The sequence below is a fragment of the Oryzias latipes genome, chromosome 1, assembly GCF_002234675.1.
Source record: "Oryzias latipes chromosome 1, ASM223467v1".
In the NCBI taxonomy this organism is placed as follows: Eukaryota; Metazoa; Chordata; class Actinopteri; order Beloniformes; family Adrianichthyidae; genus Oryzias; species Oryzias latipes.
In genome coordinates this window covers 17691893-17718266 of record NC_019859.2, presented here as the reverse complement: position 1 = coordinate 17718266, position 26374 = coordinate 17691893, and the positions used below count along the sequence as shown (strand labels likewise).

General features: G+C 38.0%; 1 protein-coding gene across 2 annotated transcripts in view; it reads left to right on the top strand.

Moving 5' to 3' along the window:
• The first annotated feature begins 6453 nt into the window (after positions 1-6453).
• Positions 6454-26374, top strand: part of fam13a (family with sequence similarity 13 member A) — a 51758-nt gene continuing 31837 nt past the window's right edge. For both annotated transcript variants that reach the window (XM_011476481.3, XM_011476476.3), the window contains exons 1-9: positions 6454-6714; positions 9874-10069; positions 12360-12569; positions 13265-13442; positions 15649-15796; positions 17706-17780; positions 18337-18423; positions 18508-18594; positions 23499-23728. In XM_011476481.3, the coding sequence (XP_011474783.2) occupies positions 6688-6714; positions 9874-10069; positions 12360-12569; positions 13265-13442; positions 15649-15796; positions 17706-17780; positions 18337-18423; positions 18508-18594; positions 23499-23728 (1238 nt within the window). In that variant the 5' untranslated portion in view covers positions 6454-6687. The remainder of the gene's footprint in view (positions 6715-9873; positions 10070-12359; positions 12570-13264; positions 13443-15648; positions 15797-17705; positions 17781-18336; positions 18424-18507; positions 18595-23498; positions 23729-26374) is intronic.

Below are 26374 nucleotides of genomic sequence, written 5' to 3'. Positions count from 1 at the left end.
CACACTGCAGGCTGAAACGACCCAATTCCGAATTTTTTGCCCCTAAGTGGCCCAATTCCGATCTTTTCATGACAGTCTGAATGACACAGATCCGATCTTTTCAATTGCGACCCAGGCCCCGTGGGTTTGCCGTCCTGAATCCGAATTGTAGCCGTTCTTTTCTATTGCGACCGCCGTCTGACCGGCTAGGCGACTTGATTCCGAACTGTACGTCATCGACACGCAACAAACGTCATCATTTTGCGTTGAAGTAGGCGGGAACGAGAACGTAAACATCAACCATGGTGGACGATGCTGCTGAGATCAGTCAGTGGAAGGGAAGCGAGATCCCCGATTGGATTAATATTTGGGCTGATCGCTCTTTTCAGGCCAAACTCCAGGGCTCTTATTGCAACTGGGCGGTTTTTGAAAAATTTTCCAGATAAATGGCAGAGCGTGGTGTTGAACCTTTCCCGCGATAACTTTTTTTTCTTTCTCCCCTTTCCACCGTGCTCAGAAGCGCGGGGGACCCGAGGCGATCCTCCTCCTCCTCCCTGTTTTCTGATCCTTAGATTCTCCAGAACGGGTTAATAAAGAGTCCATAGCATTTATTCTGGGGGGAACCTTCTTTTATTACCGTCCTCCGTAACACACAACATGAATGCGCGCCCACACTGCCCCCCCCCCCCCTATTCTCTATCGCGGCACGCGCTTGCATTCACACACGGGGCGCGCGGGCCCAACACATACACATTTCCATTCCACAACAGTGGGTACAGACGATCCCGACTCCATTGCCTTCTTAAAATGAGAAGATTGTAATTGTGCTGCTCCTTCGTGAAAATAAATTTAATATTACAAAAAGAGCTCCGCTTTTGACAACACTGTTGTTGACATCTGCTCCGCAAACAAGTGACGTCGTTCACCGTTGAGTATTCTTCTGGCTTCTGCGCATGCGGGTCTCGTTTGGGTCGTGTCACGGTCACACTGGAGATCACAAAAGTTCGGATTTACTTGGAAATGTGAACGGTCTAGAAAACAATTCGGATTTTTTCAAAAAATCCGAATTGAGCATTAAGCCCTGCAGTGTGAACGTAGCCTATGTGATATGTGCTTCCCCTCCCCCCTCCTATTCTTCACACCCACTCTCCTCCTCCCTAGTGTGGTTTTGAGCAAGGTGATCCAAAGTGCATGTAACACAATGTGAAGTGGCCGAATGCTTTGCTCTTCTTTTTGCCTGTTGTCACCTGACTCTTATTCTTCACAGAGAGATGAGCCCCAGGTGGCGCCGGCCGCTGCCAAACCAATTCCTGCACCAGTTTATAGATGGACTCTGCAGCTAATAACAATTTTGTCCTACTCAGCCCTGGTGATGATGATGATGGGGGGAGGGGGGGGGGGTCCACTGCTGTTCAGGTGAAAGCGATTGTAATGAATGTTGTAATGAAGAGACTCAACAAGATTCACTACGATATACTTTTCTTGAAGACTTTTGAGTGTTTGTGTTAATTTTTTCGTAATTCTGTAAAAAAAACTGTTTATATTATTATTATTAAAGCCCTATTTGAACTTTTGAATAGTGTCATTCAACGTTGTACTTCTTTCTATGATGTCTATATTTTCAGTTTGATAGAAAAATGAATAGATAAAATGTCAAAAAATGAAAATGATTTTCCTTTAGATTGAGGCAAGTTTGTTTACAAACCAGAAACAAATGAAAGTTCTCATCATAATTTGTGCTACATTTTTGCACCAGATTTTTCAAATATTACCATTTGTTACAAAGGAACATTGCAGAAGCTGTTTTGTTTAGAGGTATGTTAACTTGTAAGCTGTCATAGATGTCAGGATGGGTGCCACAAAAATATGCTTGGTTTGTTATGCCAAATTTTTTGTTTGACATATTCAACTTATAATTTGTTTTTTGTTTTCAGCCAAAAAAAAGTAATGCAGTCTGCATATTAGTCATTTATGACTGAAATATGTACATGCAGAGTATTTGCTGCTACAAATCCACCCCAGGATGGCTGCTATGCCATCTGGTGGTTTTAATGTGCAGGGACAATCCATTGTAAACGTCAGTCTTCAAAATAACCTGAATCATTTTGTGTGCTTTATCTGGTGGTTCAATTCTTATTTTGGCCAGAGACCCTTAACAAGTTGCATTGCTTGATGGTCTCTGTGTAAAGTACAACAGAACTGACGGTTTCCAGCCGGACAGTCTCTGATCTAGCGAGGTGACACGAATCCCGATGAGTTTCGGAGGAGTGTCAGGTGGAAGTATTCCCTCTGGAACCCAGGGTGACATTTCTCTGGCCAACATTGACATTTCTCTCTTCAAGCTGACATGATACTTTGAAAGGCACAGACTGGTTAGCTATGGATGTTCAATATGTTCCCTGAGATGGTCAGGATATAGCTACCCTTGGTTCTATCATAAATATGGTTCTGTCAGTGTTTAGTTTCTTCTTTGACTGAGTCTCTTGCATCAGTTATGTCCACAGTTTTAAGTCAATTATGTGACAATTTCAGTGTTCTGCTGGCTTTTACCTTCCATCCTCTGTGTGCAGCTGCATGCAGAGAACCAAAGAACCTGATTGCCAGAGCTGGGATCCTCTAAGAATTACCCTGACAGCAACAGTAAAATAAAAAATCCCTGCCAGATACCTGCAGAAAAACTGTTGCACCTGCATTCCTGCAGCGTCTGCCTGAGGCGGATGGATGTGGATGACACTATCAATATCACATACATTTAATGGTGAAATAAAGTTTGTTTCACTAATCTCAGTTTATAAACAAACTGTTCACACGAAGAACAAGTGAATAAAAAAAACTGGTTCAGGAAGTTATTCACCTTTCAACATATCCCTTCAGGGGTCATTACAGCGAATCAACTTTTGCTGATTTGCGCTGATGGTTTGGCAGAGGTTTTTTTTTTTTCACGCTGGATGCCCTTCCTGACACAACCCTGCATTTTATCCGGGCTAGGGACCAGCACAGGAGCATCCAGACTTAGGCCCCCTTGTAGCAACAATCAGGATTTGGGGCAAAGGTTCTAAAAATACAGATATCCATTGTGTGCATCATTTAAACGATACTGGCTGAGTGTTGCATTGAGCAGCAGTGCTGGGAACTAATATGGTGCTGAAGTGCAAATAACATCAACAAATCAATCCATGCAAAAACATTTTAAAGATCATGGCGACAATTAAAAAAGCAAAACAAATATTTAAAAAAAAAGAGCACATTTTGATAAAACAAAAATTCAGAAACCAAACGTAAAAACAAACAAAAAAATTTGTTACAGAAAACAAAATACAATGCTAAAAACAAAACATGAGAAACCGGAAAAGTTCGGGCATTGCTGATTGGATGATAATATTCAATATTGCTTCTTGTCAAATAAGCAATGTCCCACAGTACCTACCTTTTCCTGTTTCTCATTGTGTCTCATTTTTAACCCTTGGTTTTGTTTTAAATTTTAACTCTGTTTGCGTGACAAAACGTTTTTTTAAAAGGTTGAGTTCTTGGACCTCAAAACTGTGACTGCAGGACCAGATGGGAAACAGGACTGCATAGAAACTTCTTATTCAAAATGGTATCTATACTTTCTTTGCTGCGTTTGTGGTCTCCAAACAAAATCGATTTGTGCATGTGGATATCTCTCATTGGTAAGATGTAGGATGACAAGAAGTTTTAAAGTGGTTTCTTTTCGTTTCTTATTGCCCCAACAGAACATTCTTTCGGTGCATTGTTGTCCTTGTTCCATTGTTATCCTCTCTTTTAAATGTCTTTCCCCATTTCTCTTTCTTTCACTTCTCCTTCATCCGCAGCATCATCTTGATGGATGTTGATGCCAAACCAATGACAACCTCAGAAAAACTATGAAAACTTTACATGTTCCTTCATAGTTTTTTTCCAATAGGAATTATCATTCTGATATAACCAATTGTCAAGTCTGAAAACAGAGAGCAACATTTAATCCATAATTTTGCATCTCAGTGCTATCATTGAATTCTAATGAGAAAAACTTTCATAACAGTTCAATTTAAAGCTTTTCTTTTGGTTTGCTCTTTTCTGTTACAAAATCATCACCGAAATGCTATTATAATGAAATGCAAACAGTAAATCCTGTAAAAGAGAGGGCGCCGTAAATAAAACAAAGTACTTAATACCTTTTTTTGCAGGTAATGTTTGGTTCTCTACTAGGAATAAATTGATAAATTGATTGATCGATAAATATGTCTGCAAACCCACAAGATTGATCTGCCTGAGGCAAGTTGTTAATGAAATTGACCTAACCCTTTCAAAAGATTGTTTCAAATGAAATAAATCGATTATATTGGTATTGGAAAATACCATTTGGATTGAGACACATTAGGTTGATTTTACTATAATTTAAAAACAACCACCTCAGCAGATAACACTCATGTGATGGCAGAAAAAAATGATCAAGTCATCATTCCAGTCAAATGTGTGGGAACACTTTGAAATTAGCCTAGACAAGTGACCAAGCAGTGTGGCAGAATGTTCTAATAATAATCCATTTTGATTATTTTGATGAGGAAAAACAACAGTGGATTGAACTTTTATGAAACAAAAAAGTGACTGGATTTGACAGTAATTTCCATTTAATAGTTTGTTTGTACACATATTTAATTTGATCATCTTGCAAGGAATACAAGGAATCTGGAACATTTCACCCGTACTGTTCAGTACCAGGCATTTATCTCTGAGTCACACTGGTTGATTTTTTTGGCTAAAAATGTCCTGGATTGATTTTAGGTCAGAAAATCGGATGGAATCAATGAACCAATATCGACTGAATCATATCGTCAACCACAAATGATGTTATGACTCTAATTTATGTTAAAATGGATCGTTACGCCTCACAATCTGTAACCAACAATTGTTAGAAACTAAATCTAATTTTGTAACCTGTCCCCAAAAGTAACTGCTGAGATGAACCAAACCATCACTGAGTTGCAATGATTCTGCACTTATGAAAACCTTCAGGAGAAATGTCCTCGAATGAATTTAAGTCTTCCTCCAAGGTTAAATAAACATTAGGGAGTCTGTTCTTCACAGTTTGAGAGGAGATTTAACAACTATTCACTGTCCTAACAAATTCCAATCATTATGTAAGTGTTCTGGCGTCTCACAAATGGGTTTCACTTTAGCATACCAACAGTTTTGTTTGTGGTCATTCAGCCTTGACCGGATGTGGCTGCAGCTCTGTTTACAGGCATGATTGCACACAAAAAAGTAAAGATTTTTTTGCTTTAACGAGCCGCCATGATGGCAGTGGGACGAGATAATTCAAAAAAAGTGAATGCTGGCATGTTCATAAAGAACTCTGACAGGTTTTCGGTTGATTACGTTTAAAAATCACTATCAAATGTATTGTCCTCTGCAAAAATGGAATCTGAAGAAAGTAAAAAGACTTGTTTCAAGAAAAAATGTCTTATTTTCTGTATTGTGAGAAAAATAATTTCATCAAGAAATCTTTTCACTAGAGAAATAGTCTTGTGAAAACATGTTAAGGTGACTAGAAATGTCTTTTTAAAATAAAAATACTTGGTAAGAATTTTGAATTTATTTCTAAAGGGCCTGTTTTTGCAGTGTTTGTGTTGCTTTACGTTTAAGTGACTTGGGAGTTCCAGGATCAAAAATTCCCTTTATTACTATTAGTATAAACTCATTTTAAAAAATGTTGACTTTTGCTAATTAATAATATGGCAAAGGATTTTGTTTTTTGTAACATTTCAAGCTAAAATCTCCTATAGATCTTAACATTTTTTCTTTCATAGTTCAGTGTTTAACACAATTAACTGATGCATTTCAGCAGCAATTGAGCTGATAGTTTTATTCTGTTTAATTGAATTTCTTTAATTTTTTTTCTTTTTTAATGCGTCTGCATGCTCCCTGTCAGAAATGTGTCTGAGTTGTTGTTGTTGCTATTGTTGTCATTATTACCATCCATTTGTCACGTTGAATGCACTTCATTACTGACCTGTTCGAACAAATTTTTAATTTAAAGAAAGTTAAAATCCACAATGAATGAGACAGATTTATCAAGTAATGGAAAATTGGGATTCAGGCTAAGTTTACTTTTAGAATAATTTGAGCAAACAGCAGATTAGTTGTGCAGTTCATAGTTTAAATAACGTTATCACAAAAGGTAAATATAAAAAGTTGTGCAAATTCTATTAAATCTAAATTAAAATAAAATAAAAAGTCACACAGTTGAAGTCATCTAATTTCTTTGGTGTTACCACATCGCCTGCATGAGCTGCTTTGGTTCAATCTGCTCCTCAGATCTCAGTAGGGGGTAGTGAGTGAGTTTTGCAGGATGTGTTTAAGTTTGGGGTCACATGACTGAGACGGAGAGCCAATAGGAGAGCTCGGCTCAGGTTTCAGCCAGGGAGAACAGAAGGGAAAGAGGAGGGAAGAAGAGGCAAGAACTAATCTGTGCTCATGGGCAGGAGTTGAGGCTGCCGGCTGAGACAACACTTCTTCAAACTGCAAATCCACCTGGATTACCAACATTTGGATTCTTCCAATGGCTCGTTTTAGGATCAAGAAAATCGGGATACACAGGAACAGTTCAAGAGTGACTTCTGGAGGAAAGTGACAAGAAGGAGGAATCATCAGCATTTCCCCCTCTACCACATTCACATTTCTGGGACTGCAGTCTTCAGTTGAAGAATGGGGGCAGGAGCTATGACCGTCTGTGTGAGTCAAAACTTCAAAGTCTGTTCAGGAGGAAAGTTTTAAGAATGCGCGAGGAAAGCAAAAGAGTCAAAATCAGATCATAAAGGAAGATAAAATGAGCTTTTACAGTGGCAGACATGGAAAATTCCAACCGGAGTTGAACCAACTTTCCTTCTTACTTTGCCAAAAAGAGGCAGGAGAAAAAGTTTCCTATGACTAATATTGCTGGAAACATGTTCATCACAGCTCAAAACGAATCTTTGGTCAATCAAAGTTAAGAAAAATAGGGACATATTTTCTCAGTCAATGATTCAACCAAGAGATGAGGTCACTTCTACACCACTTCCTTAATCCAGTGTCTTTGCAGGCACAAGGTTGCTTTTAAACAGCTCTCTCTCTTTCAGCTCTGCTCTGCTGCCTGTGGAGCTTTTGCCATCCGTTGTTTCAATGGCCTTAGTGGAGAAGCTGAAGCGAGGAGCTGAGGGTGAAGGAGGAGGAACAGGGGAAGGGAGTTGCTGGGGCTTGCTGTCTCCTTTGTGTGCAAGTCAAAGATTTGATGAGACTAACCTGTAATTGTATTGTACAGTACGAATGAAAGATAATTTTGAAAAAGAGAAGATCTGTCATCAGATCTCCTTTGAAGAACAAAGGAAAAATAACTTTAAAAAGAAAGGTGGAAGATGAGCACAACTGTAGTGTCACAGCAGCGTTTTTGTTAAAAAAATGTCTTTGTTCACACAGAAATACTTAAAACCGTCAGTGGAAGTTTGGAGCAAGGGGTGTCAAGTTTCTATGTTTAAACTTAACTTTTTTGCACTATGACATTATGAATACAAAGGTGTAAATGCCAGTTTGGGGCTTCGAAGGGTCTATTATAGATGTTCAATTGAAACTCAGATCTAGTGACAAATTGCATCAATTTCAGATTCTAATGTTTACCAGTGCAGTTGGTCAGCCATCATTTTAAAGACCCACTCCAATAGATGTGTTCTTGTGGCATTGGAGAAAGAAAATTAATCTTAAAATTGCATTTCTGAGTATTTCTTCATCCAAATCCCTGTACATCAGGAGCCGACAAAAAATGCAGTTGGAAAATGCTTGTAGCTGTGATGCAGGACCTACTATGGTTAGCTGGAAGCTCCCTGCTCCGCTCCATTCCGATGCATCCACTTGCAGACAAATAGATCCATACATGTCTTCGTTTTCCTTGTCCGAGTTGGTATCTGGCTCTTTAAACTGTACGGCAAGGATAGTTCTGATATTGCATGCCATTTTTGTTGCACCGGTAATTTTAGGTTGGGGGGTGTGAGGGGCTGTAAGCGAGCGGGCGAGAGTGTAAGTAAGGGATGATGGGAAGTGAGGGCACGCTTACTCCGGGCAGACACTTCCATCCAAAACTCATAGGGAAATTTCTGATGAACTACTGCTGCTCTGCAGAAACAATGTGTTAGAAAACAACACAGATTTTTGATTGGAGTGGGATTTTAAGATATCTTTGTGTGTTTTTGTTAGAATTCCACACACTGTCATGCGCATATAAGCAAAACTAGTGTATGTTTTCCTCAGGGTGTGCATGATGGTAGAGACAGATTAAGGGGGCATCTGTTCCTTCTGTGCGATCAAACCAAGCTCAGACCAGCTTAACTCTTTAACACATGAAGCAGTTTACTACTCCGCATTTGTACACAAAAGCGTAGCGAGTGTTTTGTAAAAGGTGTATATTATTTTCCATTTTTTTCTCTTATTCTAGTATATCTGCCACATTTAGCTAAATCAATGTTAGATCCTATTAAAAGGGCATAGAGGTTAGTGTAGTAAATTTTCCATTCACCAAGCAGGTGCAGTCAAGTATCTTTACGCTGCTGCCAGATGGTCTCACTCGGCCACGATTCCATCAATCACTCTGCTTGGAGAGGCTTCTCACTCAGATGCTGCATTGAAGATGTTGTGGTAAAAGTGTTGGAACTGATAAGTCAAGGTGAAATTTATGCAGGAAAATAACCCATGCTGTTTAGCTTTATAGAGAGTATAGCTGTTGGCTCCTTCCACCCACTAAATTCTTTGCTTTAATGAATCGAACAGGCTGAATGGTTGTCAGATTAGTGTGTCAGTCCACTTGTTTAAACAGATGAACTTCTGGCAGCTTTGCAGACAAACATTTGTTTTTTCCAAATTTTAGTGAAATAACTTTCAGCCTTTTCTCTCTTCATGAATATCGGTAATGCGAATATTGCGTGTACCTGTCTATGTGCAGTAATCCTGGGATTGTTTGAATCTGTAACGTTTCAGAATATTTTTATTATATTTAAGAGTAGATGAAACAAGGATTAATATATAGTGTGGGGTCTGATTCTACATTTAGTTATTCTACATTTAAAAGCTCGACTTCTGCCTACTCCCTTCCCAGCATGCCTAAATTGCTTTGCTGGAATTTTTTCTTTTGTTATTATAGTTGTTTAAGCTCTGATGGTGATTTTTTGTTCACTTTTTTCATTTTGATGTTGATTTTTGAAGTTTTTTTTTAAATGTTAGCAAAAGATTCCAAAGATCTCCCCTTAAACTGAAGAGACTTGATCTCTTCTTCATAAATTGAACGGAAGGGTCAGAATTTGTTGATATCTGTTGAAGCATTAAATTCAGTTTCGCCACCAACTCCAGCAACAGTTTAAAAATATATTTACAAACTCATGTGACTAAGAAAAAATGTATCAGAATTAATTAAGTCAGCATATTATCTTTAGTAATATTTAGATGTGTTGCTGTTATTTTTGACTAACAAACTCCAATGGTTTTCTCCTGAGCCTTTGATCCCACTTCCTTGTAATTTCATATATTATTTCAGGAAGCATTTATCACAGCTGATTATATTTGACTGTGTGTAAAAGTATCATCACTTGTGTGCTATTTTTGCTAGCGCACAAGTTTGTGATGGTGGTTTTATCCTGTCAAACAGCGTTGACATCAAAGGCGTTGCCTGGCAACCTGAAATTTGTGGTAGCAACACACTCTGAGTCAACCCTTGCTGCTCTCCAGCACTCAGCACTCTATGTCCTTTAAGAGGATGACAGAGCAAATGCAGGAAGTGCACACGAATACTCTCTGCAGAGTCTCTGCTGTAACACACTGATCCCATGGCTGTGGTTTCATCAGCTGATCCCTGTTCTCTGCTCCCTCCTGCAGCACAGCAAGGCAGCAGTGCAGGTCAAGGAGGACATGAAGAAGATGGTTCAGATACCCATCCTTAGATCCAGAGCAGTGGCTGCCCAGCACACCAAACTGTTTGGAGCATCCCTGCTTGAGCTGCGAGAGCAGGGTCTGGAGGAGGAAGGAGTACCGTTCGTGGTGAAGAGGATGGTGGAGCATCTCGCCAAACACGGTAAGACAAGGGAAAGTGAAGCAGCAGAACAGCAGTTCACATGACCTGTGAGCAAGACTTCAGGTGATGCATCAGTTCAGCTGCTGCTCCAATCCAAATTTCCTGAGTGGATTATTTAGCAAAGATTTGCGTCTAAGCGGAAACTCTGTGGATGGATGACAAAAGTAAGCAGTTCCTTCTCTCAAGTTTTTATCGCTGTCCTGATTTTTTCGTGATTAACAAGCATAACAGCTGTTTTCAGTAAGAAGATGGAAATTAAAAAGGATGAACAACTAACATAGAAATAAATTAAGCAACATGTTTGTTTATTGAACTCGGAGATCTTATTGGAGTATATTATTTTTTTATTTTGGAAAAATAGGTAACATGTTTTGCTTAAGTTTATGTATTATGTCTTGCAAAATTTGAAAAAAACAGAACTCCACAGGCTGTACTGACCTGGTCACATGTTTCTGTACTAATTCTGTTTGTTTGAGAGCTGAGCTAATTGTTTCCTAAGAGTTTATGACACTGCTCCAAAGCAATACTATGAAAAACACAAAAAGTAAAGCTGTGACTACTCCATACCCAACTTCTGTTGACTCCACGTTTAAGGATTTTACTCTCTATTCTACCTCTTGCACTCAAATGGTAAAGAAAACAGATTTTTAAAAGAAGTTACCTAATGTCTTGTCGTTGTCCAGGTTTACCAACACATGTTTACATGTTTCTCTGATCCATAATTGAGATCTGCCGACCCTTTCCAGTGTATTCATTTCCATAAATTGGAGTTCCAGCTCACAAAGCCCACCTAACAGGATTGTCGAAAATTTGGAAAACTGTGGAGAAATGTGCTCAAATTTCACAGGACGTGACTGCTTCAAACATCTGCGAAACTCAAAGCTCACACACAGGTTCCTCAGATGTCATCAAATTGGTTCAGTTTGGTTCAAAAAGACTTCGAGACATGACGGCTAGACAGAGGAGCATCATTGATCCCCTCCATGCTCTGGGTAAGTCACGAAAATTCACAACTAAGGAGGCTGGTTCACAGAGCACTGTGTCCTCGCAAAGTCTAATGTTCGACCAAAATGTGGCAGAAGATGCACCAGCAAAGAGACCACCGTGGCCTTCAGCGGATATTAAGGGGATAAGATTCAAGAGCCTGCAAACATCCAGAAAGAGTGGAATAAGGCGGAGGAAAAGTTTAAATAACCAACACATTCAGATGCATTTGGGAGATGGGCTACAACTGTTGGGTTCTTTAGGTAAAGAAACTTTTGAGTCTGGACCAATGGAGCAAATGTCTCAACTGGGCCAAGGAGAAGAAGGCTTGGACTGTTTGGTCATACGGTGCTCCAAGGTCCAAGTTTTCTGATGAAAGGGAATCAAGGTCCAAGGGTTTGGAGGAAGATTGGTGAGGAGCAGAACCCAAAAAGGTCCAGAGTGAAATCTCCACAGTCAGTCATGATTTGGGCTGCAAAGTTCAGCGCTGGTGTTGGTAAACTCTGCTTTCTTCAATCCAAAATCGATGCAACAGTCTAGCAGAATGTCAGAGGACTTCATGATTCCGTCTGCTGAGGATCTGGATGGAGATGCAGATTTCATCTTCCATTGGGATCGGGCCTCTGCCCAAACTATTGAAGTATTGAAGATGGTCATGTCGTTTTGAAAATAGTTCATTCTGATTGATTTGATGTGATCATAATCTCTGTTTTTATCTTTTTGCAAAAACTGAGCAGTAAATGGTGATTTTTCCACAGTTTTCTAATTTCTTGAAATCTTATTTTTGTGGGTTTTATGAGCTGGAACTCTAATTTATGTAAAAATATAAACATATATCCCAGTACTTGAAATCAATAAAACAGTGGGCTCTGAATCTATAGTTTAAGAAGGCTAAATCTTTTGAATGGTATAATGGAAATGAATACATATTTCGATGATATTCTATTTTTTTGGTAAAGGTCTGTCAGTATATTATTTCTATTCACAATTGATACCTTTAACAAATTATGGACACAGCCTTAATTTTTAATTGATTAACTAATAACACAAATTAGTGAAGAACATTTTATTTGGCGAATTCCAAACACTTCATGTAACAAAAAAAAACACCTTAAATGGTGTTTTCAAAAGGTATTTTTGTCTTTTGTGGTTTAGATATGTAAATATTTCTGTTTTTGATTCATTTTTCACACTGACATGTCAAAGGCGTATTTTTCCTCTTCTGTTACATAAGCATTATAAAGAAGCATCTAGTTCGATCTTGATGAGGTGTCATCCTGAGTGCTCTGAATCTTGTTTTCTGCAGCGCTGCATCAGGAGGGCTTGTTCAGGATAAACGGGAACGTCCGTGCTGTGGAGACCCTCAAACTGCGGCTGGAGAGCGGGGATGATGTGGACCTGCTCTCCGAGTCCGACTCGTCTACTGTGGCCAGCTTGCTCAAAAAATACCTGAGAGATCTGCCGGGGGGCCTGGTGGACTCGGCAGTCCAGCAGGCTCTGATCCAGAACTACAGAGGTAAAACATCAGCCTGTCGTTGTCTGTACTACTTCTGATTCATTCTTAGACTAATATTATTAGTCTGACAATAATAAAAGATGTCAGATATTAATTCACAGATGATTTGATAAGCCAAGAACTTTTGAAACACTGTTTTCTGTGTGGTTTCCTATTGTGTTTGTATGTGTGTGTGTTTATAATGTGTCTCTGTAAATCTCCATCTTGGTCTCATCTTACTTAAATGAATATTTTCACACATTTTGGGGATCTTGTTAGTGCAAATTTATAAACCTTAGTGAAGCTTTCATCTTTAATCTGTTTCATTCTTTATTTGTGTAAAGCTGCACAGTGGCCATGATCAGATTGACTGGAATTTCTTCCAGGAAAACACTAAAACAGTATAGATTTTATGCATGACTCCTCATAAGATGTACGTAAATCTACTTTTTGAAAAAGTATAAATAGAACTAAGACATTTTGGATGAGTTCAGCTTTTTTTCCTGACACGCCTTGCTGCAAAGGTAGAAAAATTAAGATGAATATAAATCATTGCAGCATTCTGCCATGTCTGATTTGATTGATTGATTTTAAAGCATTAAAAATACGTTTAAAAAACTACAAACTCAGATATATCAAACACATTTATGAATACACTGACTCGAATAGAAAAAAGATGTAAAGAAAAATGATGATTACATGTCCTTTATCTGTAGAAAATGGTGAAAATGGCTCCTGCTCAGATCTGAGCGTTTTCCTCCAACAACTTCCAGACGTCCAGCACAAGCTCCTGCGCTACCTCTGCCACTTCCTCACCCTCGTGGAGGGCAACCACAAACACAACCTGATGACGGCAGACAACCTCGCCACTGTGTTTGGGCCCAATGTCTTTCAGTGAGTGGAAATCAATGAAAAGATGTAATGCCCTTCACATAAATATTCACTGGAGCTTTTAGGAAGATTGTAGAGCTCGTAAAATAGAAAGACCTCTCACCTATTTCCTACAAACTTTTTCTTCTCTCCTTATATGTTCAATTCAAGAGATTGTATTATTAAATAAAATATATAAATTTGTTATTTGGTAAAAAAAATATATATATATATATATCCCTCTTGTTTAACCCTTGATAGTCTGGTGCCTTTTTGAGCCTTTTTCCAGCTTTATAACTTGCTCTGATAAGAAAGCTTTAAAACTGTTTTTTGTTTTTGTTTGTTAAAATACTTGATATTCATCTTTTTAGTGCAAACCCAGATCTTCTTTTTTTAATTTACAGGCATTTTATCATTATTTTACACAATAATTCCACAACAAACCCGAAACTGTCGAAAACACTCAATTCAGAACTGTAAATTAGTCATTTTTAAATGTAAAAGATCAAACATGCGCAGACAACAGAAAAAAAAAACAAATAAAACTTAAAACAAAGCAAAGACAACTCAAAACTGACTGAAAATGTATTTAAGAAAACAGGTGAACCTTGACTACTTACAATGGTCCATGGACTGACTCCAATAATGTGTCATAACTCTTGTTGTGTTTGCTTTAAAGCTGAAGACTTTTATGGAAGCTAGATCAATGAAGGGGTGGGTGTCATTCCTACGTCATCGTAAACAATAGATATGATTGGCAAACGCACAGGTGAGATCAGAGAGTGATACCAGGTTCAAAGTTACTGGAAAGGATTTTGCAGAAAAGCTGAGCATTCTTCTTCCCCTAAATGTTTCCAATTGATGTACAGTATAATGTATGAAAACCAATGAAGAAAAACTTACAGGAAAAGTATTCATGCACTAATGTCCCTAATATAAGCAGGTACGTAAATGCTCAAATGTGTCTTTTAGTGACAAAATCTATTTACGGTATGTTAAAGATTTTGGCTTGTTTTGCATCATTAGTGCAGTTATACAGGACATTTTCAATTAGGCTTTTACTTACTGTAGTATGTAGTTTGGCTTTAAACTATCATTTTAAACCAAAAAATTCGCTATTGCCACCAGTTCATATGCAATTGTGAATTTACTTCACATGTTTGCATAAAATATATGTTTGTGAAACTGATTGTGTGCATTTCCAAATTATGCGACGGATTTGGCCTCATTCACCTAGGCGCTCGTTTGTAGCACAAATGTGCTGCTAGTTCTTAAATCCCTCATTCCCAGCTTGTGTTGCTGTTGCACATTTTGTCCAGCTGGTGGCACTGTAGGCTATGTAATGTGAGTGAAAGCTCCGCCTCATAAAAAGTATTTACTAGTCTTGTAAACTAGTTTTAAAAGAATGTCAAAAAAATGTTGTACTCATATTATATTCTCACTCTTTTGATGAAAATAGTTCTTAATGTTTAAGCGACCATCAGGTCAAAATCAGAGTTGGATCGTTTAAGCTGCTAAAACACATTTGTTTTAAAACTCAAAAATATATTTTTTTAACCTTTTACTGTAAAATCCAGACAAGCTAAATCTCTGCATTTTTGTTTCTCTAAAAGTTTCAAATTAATTAATTAAAATAAATTTGATTTGATTTTGATTTTTCAAGCAATCAAAGCAAGAATGAGGCACAAAATAATATAATCAGCAGTTATACATTGATACAACGACGTATCAAACTTAGGATAGTAAGAAAAATCTATAGTTGTATGTAAAGATGTCAAATGCAGACCAGTTTTCATTTTCTTCTGTCTGCTGCTGCAACAATGTGGTCACTTTACCACCTTTATTTGCCCTTTGACCTAAATGGTACCCACATGTTTCTCCATGTCAAGCATCTAAAGAATGGAGGCTCAGCCATCAATGCCAGTAATAAAGCTCGCGTTGGGAATTCCAAATGGAAACACAATCAAGTCTGAGTGGACAGAGGAGATAGATACTCTCTCATACTGTACAGTCTGTTCTCCTCATGGCAGGCTGCTCAGTGTGTGTTCAGGTTATATAATTAGATTTACTGTAAGGCCCGCAGCCAAGTGTGCATGACCCACAGCTGTCCATGAACATCACACATTGTGCTAAGTAATGAGGCTGGGATCACTTCAGCTTTACTTCTGTTGTTGTGTTTAAAGAATGTAATTAAATGCCTTGTTTTTCTTATCTCCTCTCTTTTTTGTAGAGTGGCTCCCGGGTTTGAATCCATGAAAGACCAGTACACCTGCAACAAGATCATGGCTAAACTTATCCAGGACTACCGCTGCATCTTCGAGGAAGGCAGCGCTGAGGAGGTTGGCACAGGGGAGCAGTGCTCACTTATCACTGTCAAGGTGTTGTTGACACTCTACAACTCCAGATGCTCATTTTTAAATGAATAAGAATCAGTGGGCAGTGCAGTTGGTTAGACCTGCATGAGTCACCTGTTTTGCCCTTACATTCAAACATCCTCTCAGTGGTCTGTGACAGCTCCTTCTGCTTATTCATTTTCAACACCATTAATATAAGCAGTCTCAGGAGAAAAGTGTTGATCGTCTGTGACAGCAGAAACTGCTTCTCAGCAGGTTGATGTTTTTGTTTGATTTCTGTTTGCCACTTGAATGGCTGAGAGGGCTGATTGATTTCTTGGATTTTGTGGTCTGTTGGTTTTCCTGGTAGCAGCGTGTTGTCTGTATCATTACTTGAAAAGGAGCTGGAAAACATGAACCTGCACTCCACTGCTGACTGCACACATCCTGAACCCGGGTTTAGATTTTTATATTTCTTTAAAAATTGGTTTATTCAAGCAATCAAAACAAAATAATACTAACTAAGAGAAGAAAAACACATATTAATCTGTACATTAAAATATCAAGCTTTGGATAATTAATCATGACTTCATTGGAAAAGTAAGAAATTACAAGTAAAAGAAGATGCGTATCCATAAAAACCCATATAAATGATGCCATTATTTACAATAGTAATTATGCCAATTACTTTTAATCATAAATATACATATTGGTAATTATACATACAATACATGAATCCATTAAATGTGAGGTTTGTCAAAAAAAGTTTCAGAATTTGATTCAAAACTAGTGGGGGACGTATATTTTTTATATAAAGAATTGATTTTAATTTTATATCCACGTCTTTTGTCACCAGTTTGAAGAAATGTTTCGATTTTTCCTGATTTTATGATTTGAGAAACTTAACAAAATTCAAGAGCTTAAAAGTAAATGTATTTTTTTAGAATAGATAGATTATAGAAATTGAAATCTTTTAGTTTATTATTTACATTTGGTAAAAACCTGACTGGAGGCTTAACATTTTCAAAGTTGTGCTTATTAAATGTTATTTTTTAAATTGAAGTGTAATATATTCACCAAAAAATCCTGGATCAGACATATTTGATGAATCTTTTACATAAAAAACATGTTTAAATGTATGAAAGCTTAAAACCATTTAAACTATGGATTACATCAGAAAAAAACCCTACATTGCTTAAATAGCAGTTTTTCAACATTTTTCTGTGTTACCACCATTAGAATAACATTTTTCTCCAGAACAAAAACAACACGTCAGAAACGTGACATCTGACCTTGAAGCGTCAACTAAGGCTCCTAAGCTTGCCGTGGTGTCTGACATTCCCATCTTTTCAAGGCATTCCTCTCATTTTAACACAGCTTGTCATAATTTATCATCAGTGGGATTATACGCTTCCAAAAGGAGCAAAAAACAACCAACATGAACAAATCCACATTTTTTTTAATTGGTTTGAGGCCTTTTCAGACATTAATGCGTGGACTATATTGTGGCTGCTTGTAAAAAGGCAGTGCCACATGAAACCCACGGAGCCATGGGAACTCCTCAGTCAAAAAAAGATCACATTGCATGTGCAGAACAGGTGGGACGCCTGCACTATAGTTCAGTGTATCTGAACGCTGGTTTAAGGGCTGACAAGTAGGCTGGGTGCATTATGCTGTTCAGGTTTTCTAATTTTTTAGATTTTAGCTAAAACGTTAAGAATTTAACATATATAGAGATTTAAATTATTTGGTTATTAAAAAGTAGGAAAAACAATGAGAGAACAGATAAAAGTTTACAATAGTTTTTACTCTTTTTCACTACACATAGTGATTTGTTTACTGTAAAACTGTGCACGTTAGTGTGCAAAGCTCCCCTTTTTTCTGCAATTTGAGCATATGTTGCCTCTGTATGTCACTTATTAACAAGCCATTGTTTTATTTGTGTCTTTTCTAGTCTAAGGGAGCACAGATAACGATTTCTCCCAAACGTCTCCATGAGAAGACCCTAAGAGCAGCTCCAAAGACAAAAGTAGGTTTGTCTTTCGGTTGCAATTCTGTATGTTTCATTTCTGGTATGGGAGCATCTATTGTGTTTGTGCCTCAGAGGACAGGCTTTTCAAATTCCCCCTCACAGGTCCTTTTAACACCCGTCATGTGATCTGTGTTCACATATGAGCATGTTTTGGAAAAGCTTTTGCAGAATAGCCAGTTTGAGTGGGTTTCTCTAAGCCTGTAGATGTTATCTGTGTCAGCTGACTTGAACCATGGAATGGTATTTTAGGGCGCTCTCTTGACTTTGAAAAATGGTTTGCTGGTGACCTTACTGGTGACTTAACATTCACTCAATAGACAAGTGATGTTTCCTCATAAGTATGAAGATATTAATCTCCTTCTTTTTTAAACAGAAAAACAGTTTTCAGGTTTTTTTCATTCAAAGCTTAATGACATTAAGCTTTGTAAACAGGACTGTGTTTTTTTTACCAAAACATATAATTTACAATTTACAATACAAAGACGAAGGTTAATTAAACTTACAAAAATGTTTCTACACTGGAATAATATTTTTCTACTACCCAATTTTTAAGACGGTACACCTAAAGGCACTAGGAAGTGAAGAATCTGTTAACAAATCCTGCACCAACTCTCCGAAGTTGAGGACAAGCAAAAAGAAGGTAAAAAATATAAACCAACACGTTGATAATATTGGTGTTTCTTTGTTTAATTTTAGCATTTGTTCATTTTAAAATCTCTTTAAGACGATACACCTAAATGCACCAGGAAGTGAAGAATCTGTGAACAAATCCTGCACCAACTCTCCAAACGTGAGGACAAGCAAAAAGAAGGTGAAATAACAACAGCAATATGTTTATAATATTGGTGTTTGTTCATTTTAAAATGTCTATTTTGGTTTTTGTTACAGTTTTATTTTCACACTATCCATAAATGTTTGCACTGCTCCTTTTATGTGCTATACTTTATTTGAACTGAGTAGCTAGAGGTCATCTTTCTGACGGCCTCTGATGCTCGTGGTTTTTCTTTTTGGTCACATGATGCAATTTGGTGAAAACTGTTTCCTGTAGGAAACAATGGCACACTTCTCTACAAAGAGCAAAACATAGCTTTAAACAGCTTTACAGCTATGTGCCCCGTTACTACGAGGAGTTAAACTGAGCTTTCCATCATGTGATGTTAGCTTTATACATGCTTTAAGTCTTTTGTTAGCTTTATGGGCATGCAGAGATGCATGCTTTCTTCAATGCTTGTTTCTCTCTCTCTCTCTCTCTCTCTCTCTCTCTCTCTGCCCCCTCTGTGTTTATCTGGCTGTATTACAGCTCAACTCTCACATGACTGTCCTGGAAGTAAAATCAGACATAAAAAAAAATAAACAGATTCCCCACCGGATTCACGGCGCACGTATTCTGACGCAAACAGGGACAAATCCACACCTATACACGGCACCAACTCAATCCCTCCCCAGCTTTACGTGCAGATTAGTGACCTCCATCTCTTGTTGTTCTGTCAGAGGTGACAGGGGGAAAGCCTGCGGAGCGGCAGGTGAATGGGGGGGGGGACATGAAGGAAAAGTACAGTGCGCAAACATTTACTTTGTTACTGCACCTGAAGGTGAAATGTGAGGGATGGTGCTTCATAAAAAGGGAATATATTCAGTTGATTGTTTGTGTCATATTAGATTGTAATTTATTGTAACATGTCATAATTTTACTCCTTCTTTAAGGGTTTCAGAACAAGCCAACTGGTCAAGTCAACTTTAGTGAAAGTTGAAAACTGATCTATAATATTATGTTTATTTTCAAAAACAAGAGTGGATAATGGCACATAAGTGGTGAATGAAAAAAAAAATTGGAAACTTGATCTTTTGTAAACTGGCATCAAGCTTTTGTTCAATGTCAGTATCAACCTAATTTTAAATATATTTCTTTTCTCCCCTTTCTTTGTTGTCTATTCCTGTTGCCACACTGGAAAAATGTCCTAATTATCTTTCCACAGTGCCACTTGCACTAAGGTTGACTTTATTTAGACCTGAAAAAAGATTTTTTTTTCTGCGCTGAAGGTGATCGGCCAGATTTTGCATTTTGTGTGCGTGTAAACAGCTGACCTACTACAAGCACAAAAACAACAGCACCTCCTGCACATAAACCACAGTCCATATCTCTCGTTGTGACAAATAAACCCTGTCCAAGTAATGCATTAGGTCACAGATTGGTGTGCATTTACAGCCTTGGGAGTTCCTGTTTACAAAACTGAGATTTCCATTTTAACGTTTCAATTAAAAATGCCTTGAAACCACCAAATGCAAGTCTTGACCTTAATTTGCCTATGTTACGAATTACTTTGGTATTCATAGATGCATTTTTATAATTCTCGGTTCTTTCGAAGGGGTTTTAAAGTCCACATGTGGTGTTATAAATGTATAATTTATAGCAAAGACAGCTGGCACTTCCAGATAAAAGAAACGCCCAACATTGAAAGATAAGCGGTGGATGGAAAAACAATCTGCTATTTAGGGAAGTTTGCTTCATTATCGTTGGAAAGGTGAAAAATACTAGATTAAAAACTTTTGCTAGCTTTCATTATAATTAACCCCGAAACCTTAGACGACATTTTCTCTGGCTGGCATCTTTTATGTTGTATAAGGAAATCCTATTACAGGTATTTGACAGGTATGTTACTAACCTTTGTAAAACGATCGTAATTTAAAATATCAAAAGCCAAACTGACTTGATCAAGGTTTCTGTGTGATTTTTTTTACAGTTTCTCCAGTTTTTCCTGCTCATAAATTCCAGGAGTCACTCTGCCTTGTATCTGGAAACACAAACATAAAACCTTTATCTAAAAAGAGTGTTTCATCCACACTCTTGCTATTAATTAAGCAGTATTTGACTGTCTTTTTCCCAGACAGCTGGAAGTAGCATAACGTCCACCCTCTTAAATGAAAGCCCTACACATTTAGCTCTAAATTTGACCTTGGGGGCTACAGACTCATGGGGGCCTCTGCTTGCCCCCTTCTGACTGCACAGCAGAGGAGGCGGAGCCTCTATGGCAGAGGAGGTACAGGTGGCCTTTGTGGGAAAGTATTTCTGACCGCTTCGCCTGAAGGTCACCGGATTCTTTACAGGGAACATCTGAGAAAAGATCTGACAGGGTTTGAAGCTTCAAAGCAAGAACACAACGTGTTTCAGTCAAAACGGAGAACCAAAACCAGAAAGGGTCCTGACACTCCATGAAACGTGCAGTCATTTTAAGGAAACCCAGTAATAATCTTCATACCGTAAAATGACCGCTCATACCACCTGAAGTACCTCCATGCAGTCTTCCCAACTTCCTTAGTAGAAACCCTTTTCCAGTTAAGGGAGTTTTCACCATGTTTTACTGTAGGGGTGTTAATAAGTGATGATCAACACCTCCACACACCGACAGCAGCTTTACTGCTTGTCCTATGGTTGCTACTAACAACAGTGTATTAGACTGAAGTGCTTGGCCATGAGCGGTACACGAACAAGTGTTTTAACTGACATTTAACAGAATGGCATAGCTTTAGTGGCTCACTGCATACTGTCATTTTGTTTAGGTTGTATTGTCATATTTTTGAAGAACCAAGCAAAAATGAAAACTAATAAATACATTAAAAGATTCCCACATCACCCTTTGAGAAATGTGAAAGGATCTAGACAGAAAAGCTTGAGTCTAGTCATGAGAGAAACAAACTTCTCGCTGCAGTAAAAAGCTCTAAATACTTTATCTGCTTTATGGCCTGCAATTAAACAGCTGCTTTGAGATAAAAGAGGACCTTGGTTGAACTTTCTATCTTCATTTCTGAATTTGAGGCTCAAAGGGATTTCTAAATCCTTAGCTGTACATTTCTGTTGCTATAATCCTCTTGAGGTTTTGTTGTTGTTTTATTTGCAAACCAACACATTGCAGAGGGCATGCTGTTGGAGCTCCATCAGTTGTGAGGAGGGAGTGAAGTGTGGTTTTTAGTCCAGACGGTTGTTTTTAATAATCTAAGAACCGCATGAATCCACCCTGCAGGGCCTGACCTGGACTAGTGTTTGATTTATCTTGCTATTAAACTTTCCATGAGTGACTGGGACACCTGTTAGATCTACATTGTAGGTTTATGATGCCTTTTTTAGAGAGTCTGTTGTGAAGAGTGGCTCAAAAACCCTTTGATTACATTTCCCTTGCGCTGTAAAATACATTTATACCTGCACTGAACTTAGAGGGTTGGCCGTGATACCCAGCATCCATCCAGATGCAAAACAGGGAATACACTTGGATTTGGGACTCTGGGACTCTATGATTCAATCCGACAACTTTCTGTTTGGCATGCTATATTAATGCTTTTCCATTATTAGGGATCTCCAACACTTTTTATAATAAAATGTAAGAAAAAATGGAGGAGGTTGCACACTACTTTTAGATACTTTAAAACTGCATGCCGCATTGCTCAAACATTTAATCAAGAGTGATGTTTATTCATAAAAGATAAAAGCCATTTTGGATCAGAGCCCAGAAAGAAAATCAGATTTTTATAAAACTGAAGCTCATCTTATACAGCTTAGTTCCACGAAACACTTGACGCACCATACGAATTATATAAAGCACAAAATAAATATTTTTTTAATATGAAATAAAAAAAAATGATAAAATTAATTAATGAATTAATAAAACTAAAATAATTTAAATTCAGTAATAACAAAATAAAATAAATAAATAAAAGTTCAAGTACAATTTAATATATATATCTAAGGAGATTATTTTTGCTTAAATTTTTTTAATGATTAATTTGTAGGCAAAGTAAGAAGAAAAATGAATCATATTTATAATGAATCAGAGTCAAAAATGAATCATAATCAGCTTTAATCACAAAGCCAGTTTCTTACCTCAGCAGTCATTTCTGCTGTCCCCATCACTGTTAGGTCTCATCTAAGTGAGGCCATTTCCAGCTGCTGCTAAAAAGAGGCTGACTTCTATACGGTCATTATCCCTTTCTACTTTTCCATAGTGTGCTCTCAATAGTAAATGCGGCTAAATTGATCACAAAGCTCCAAGGGGCAAAATCTCTAATGGCTCTCGTTAAAGAAATTTGTGCAACTAATTATGTTAGCAGAGATCCACCCATTAAGTGACTAAACGTCCAAATGGACACTGCATCCATAGATTTCTGAACAAGCCCATTAGATTAAACAGCGAATGGAAAGTTCCTCTGATAAGCCTTTTAATTCAGCTATCAGACGTTTATCTACAGACAAGCCTTTTCAGCCCTGGATGTTTTGGACCATTATCTGTAGTTCAGCTGCTGGTGTCAGGCCAATTTAATACTTTATTATAGGTAACCCACAGACGTGGCTTCGGCTTCCATGAACAGGAAAAGCTCTTTGAAACATTCTTGAACTTGTTGGTTGTGGCTTTTTGAAAATGCAGAAGGGTTCCTGTCAAAACATTGCTGTGATCAGATTAAGGTTTTATTCCTACACTCAAGTTGGAGCTTCACGCAAATTGTACCCGCTCTGCGTCCATACGGTAAGCCAAATGCAACAAAAAAAGTAGCAATTTTTTTACACCTCTGATCCTCCTGCATGTCCTAAAGCACAATGCACTAAATTTCAACACCTGTTTGTGCTTTTAAAGAATATTGGTAAACCGATGAACAGGGTATCAGGTTCCTCTTGCAAGTTCTCATGTTCCTCTCAACAGATAAGATTTCTCTGTTTCTGTCGAACAGGTCAAAAAAGGGGGGAAGAATGCCAAGCCTGTAGTTGTTCCACAATCCAGCGCGTCCACTGGATCACAACACAGATGGTCGTTCTCCATCCCCATCGTTCTGCCTCTAACTTCACACCTGAGGAGTCCCGGCTCAGGCGTGAAAGACTGGACGCCACACCAGGACGCCTCAGCCTCACCACTCCTACGCATGGAATCGAGTCTCTCGGAAAGCACAGAGGCCCTCAGCAGGTTAGTGAGTCCAGGGCTTGGAAATCAAAGCCCAGTCCGGGATTCCATTTCTGTTAATTCCAAAAAAACTATTTTATCACAATCAAATCACAAGAATCATCAAACAGGAAGTTATGCTCCTCTCTAAGAATGCTATCAACAACTTCTATAACTATGAATTTTTATTACAGTCATAGAGCTCGGTCATATTCCTATCTAGTAAACTTTACAACTGGATTAAAAATAAAACCAAAGGGCGAATTGCAAAATGCTAAACTTTACTAGGTCATTTCTGTTTTTGTTCTGTGGACAAAAACCTTACATGGCGAAACTATAATTGGGTTATGACTACCCTGGGCACAGGTGGCGGGCCCGTCAGCCGAGGCTAAGGGTGAAGACGTTTTTCAGAGCGGACGGGCATCAGACCCTAAACCATGTGTCAGTGTGCTCTTGGCAGGCGAACAAGCTTGTAGGACGGGAAGCGATGATTCAGTGTCGAGTGTCCTCAGTCCTAGAATAGCAGATCTACAGCTGTGCTGGCTGTGCATGCAGTACACCTAACGGTAATCTGCACCTCCTTCTTTTGTCCCTGTTACATGTGGATTATTGATGCAAATCAATATTTTGTAATAAAAAAATCCTCTTGATTAACTGAAAAAAAACTAAAGGGGAATTAAAGCAATACTTGAATTCAGTTTGCCTTACAAGAAAATGTAAAGCAGATTATTTTCCAAACAAGAAGATAAAGAAGTGCCTGCAGTGGGGAGAGGAAATCCTTCGATGGAGTCCGTTCATCTTTCTCAGGTGACTGATGCAAGGGGCAACAAACAAACATCATCTGCCGCAGTGCAAGTTACTCAGGACACAGAGAGCAGATCGGACACATGCAGAAGCAAAAATACTAGCGGTAGAGTATAGGATCACCAAAGCGAAGCCCTCGTGAGAGCCATGCAGAGTTCACGCCGCATGTGCTGAAAGGTTTTACTGAAATCTGACGGCTCAGTCCTGGCTTGTGCACAGCGGTGTCGCACCCGTGGCCTTTGGGGCAACATCAATCAAGGTTTGAAACCATGTCAGCACAGGGTCCATTAACAGATTACATAAAGTGACTGTGCTACTACACATGATATGCCTCACATGCGTTTTATTTTTATCCCATAATAGATGCAGGCTAAGGGGTTCATTGTGAAGAGTTTATAGTTTTTTTTATTGCTTAAGAATACTTGATATTGTTGATATTAAACAATATTTAAAACAATGTAATTTAATTCATTTTTATTGGTAATCTACATGTATTTATTTGGTTTTTATTCAAACTTTATGAGATATGAATACATTAGTTTTCCTGTCATTTCTTCTGACTGGAGCAAAACATGTGCGGGCCAATCTAATACTTCCAGAGTTCCCCTCAGCAACAGAAGGGAACAGTAAATCTTTCTGTGGATCCTCTTTCGTGTCTAAACGTCTCCTGCCAGGTCTAAAGGCTGACCTACCCACAGATAGACAGAATCCCTAGTAATGTGCGTCAGCAAACGTACTTGTCAAATATGTGCAACACAGAAAAAAGATGGAGGAGTTATGAATCTGGAATGAAATGTTGCGGTTCTCTGTATAAAAAATACATTTTTTTTAATAGAAATGCGTGTTGTTTTTTTGGGGAGGGTGTTGGTAGACAATACTAAAACTTTAATAAATAAGCTTAAATTAAACCCAAACATGGCTATGAAATCTATGAAACACTGGAAATTCAAAAGAAGGGAGCAACAGCTGGACTGACAGGATGAACTTAAACATCCTATAGGAAAATGAACTGAAGAAAACAAAAGAAAAAAACAACTAAAAAATGACTTGAACAGTTTTGTTTTTATGCTTTAAAGAGTTATAAAAGTTTGTTTCCATTTTTAGTGACTCAAATCATTGATTCAAAGCATTAAAACATTTTTTTGTTCTTTAATATCTCTAGCTACTTTTATGCAAACTTTGATAGCTTACGGTACTTTTCGTAGCTAAGTGTCGGGGAAATAACAGTTTGCAAACAAAAGTAGAAATGCTTTACTTGCTATACTTTGCTGGAACACATTTGGCTTCAATAAGAGTGTGCAATTGCCCTGGCATCGTTTCTGTGACGTTATGCCGTCTTGGTATTTATTACCCTCATGAACTGCATTTATATTTTGCCAAGTTCCAACATTCATGATAGGAGAGTCAAAAAGTAAAAAACCTCAAAAGGGCTTTTGCACTCTGAGATCCAAGCTGGCATCTCTGAAGCCTCTTTGAGCCTGATCCATCCTGGCACTGTCACCTCAGAATATTTCCATGCCATCTGGTAAAAAACAATAAAATCTCAACCTGATCATGCCCGATATTTGGTTTGTCCACTGACCTCATTTGTTGCCAGCTGAAACATATGAATCCCTCAGTAATTTTCCAGTGGGAGGCTCTGACCCATTTGCGAAGTTAAATCCAGAGGGTGGCTTTTTTTTAGGCCATGGTTTATATTTTATTCAGGTATTCTTACACCACTCAAAGCCCTTTAATTTTTTGTACATTTTTACTCTTTGTAACAGTTTATTTTTTTGTTTTTCTGAGTTGCTTTTTCAATTATATCTATCTAAACTAATAACCCCCCCCCTCAAACCTGACAGACTGATTTCTTTACTTAACAGT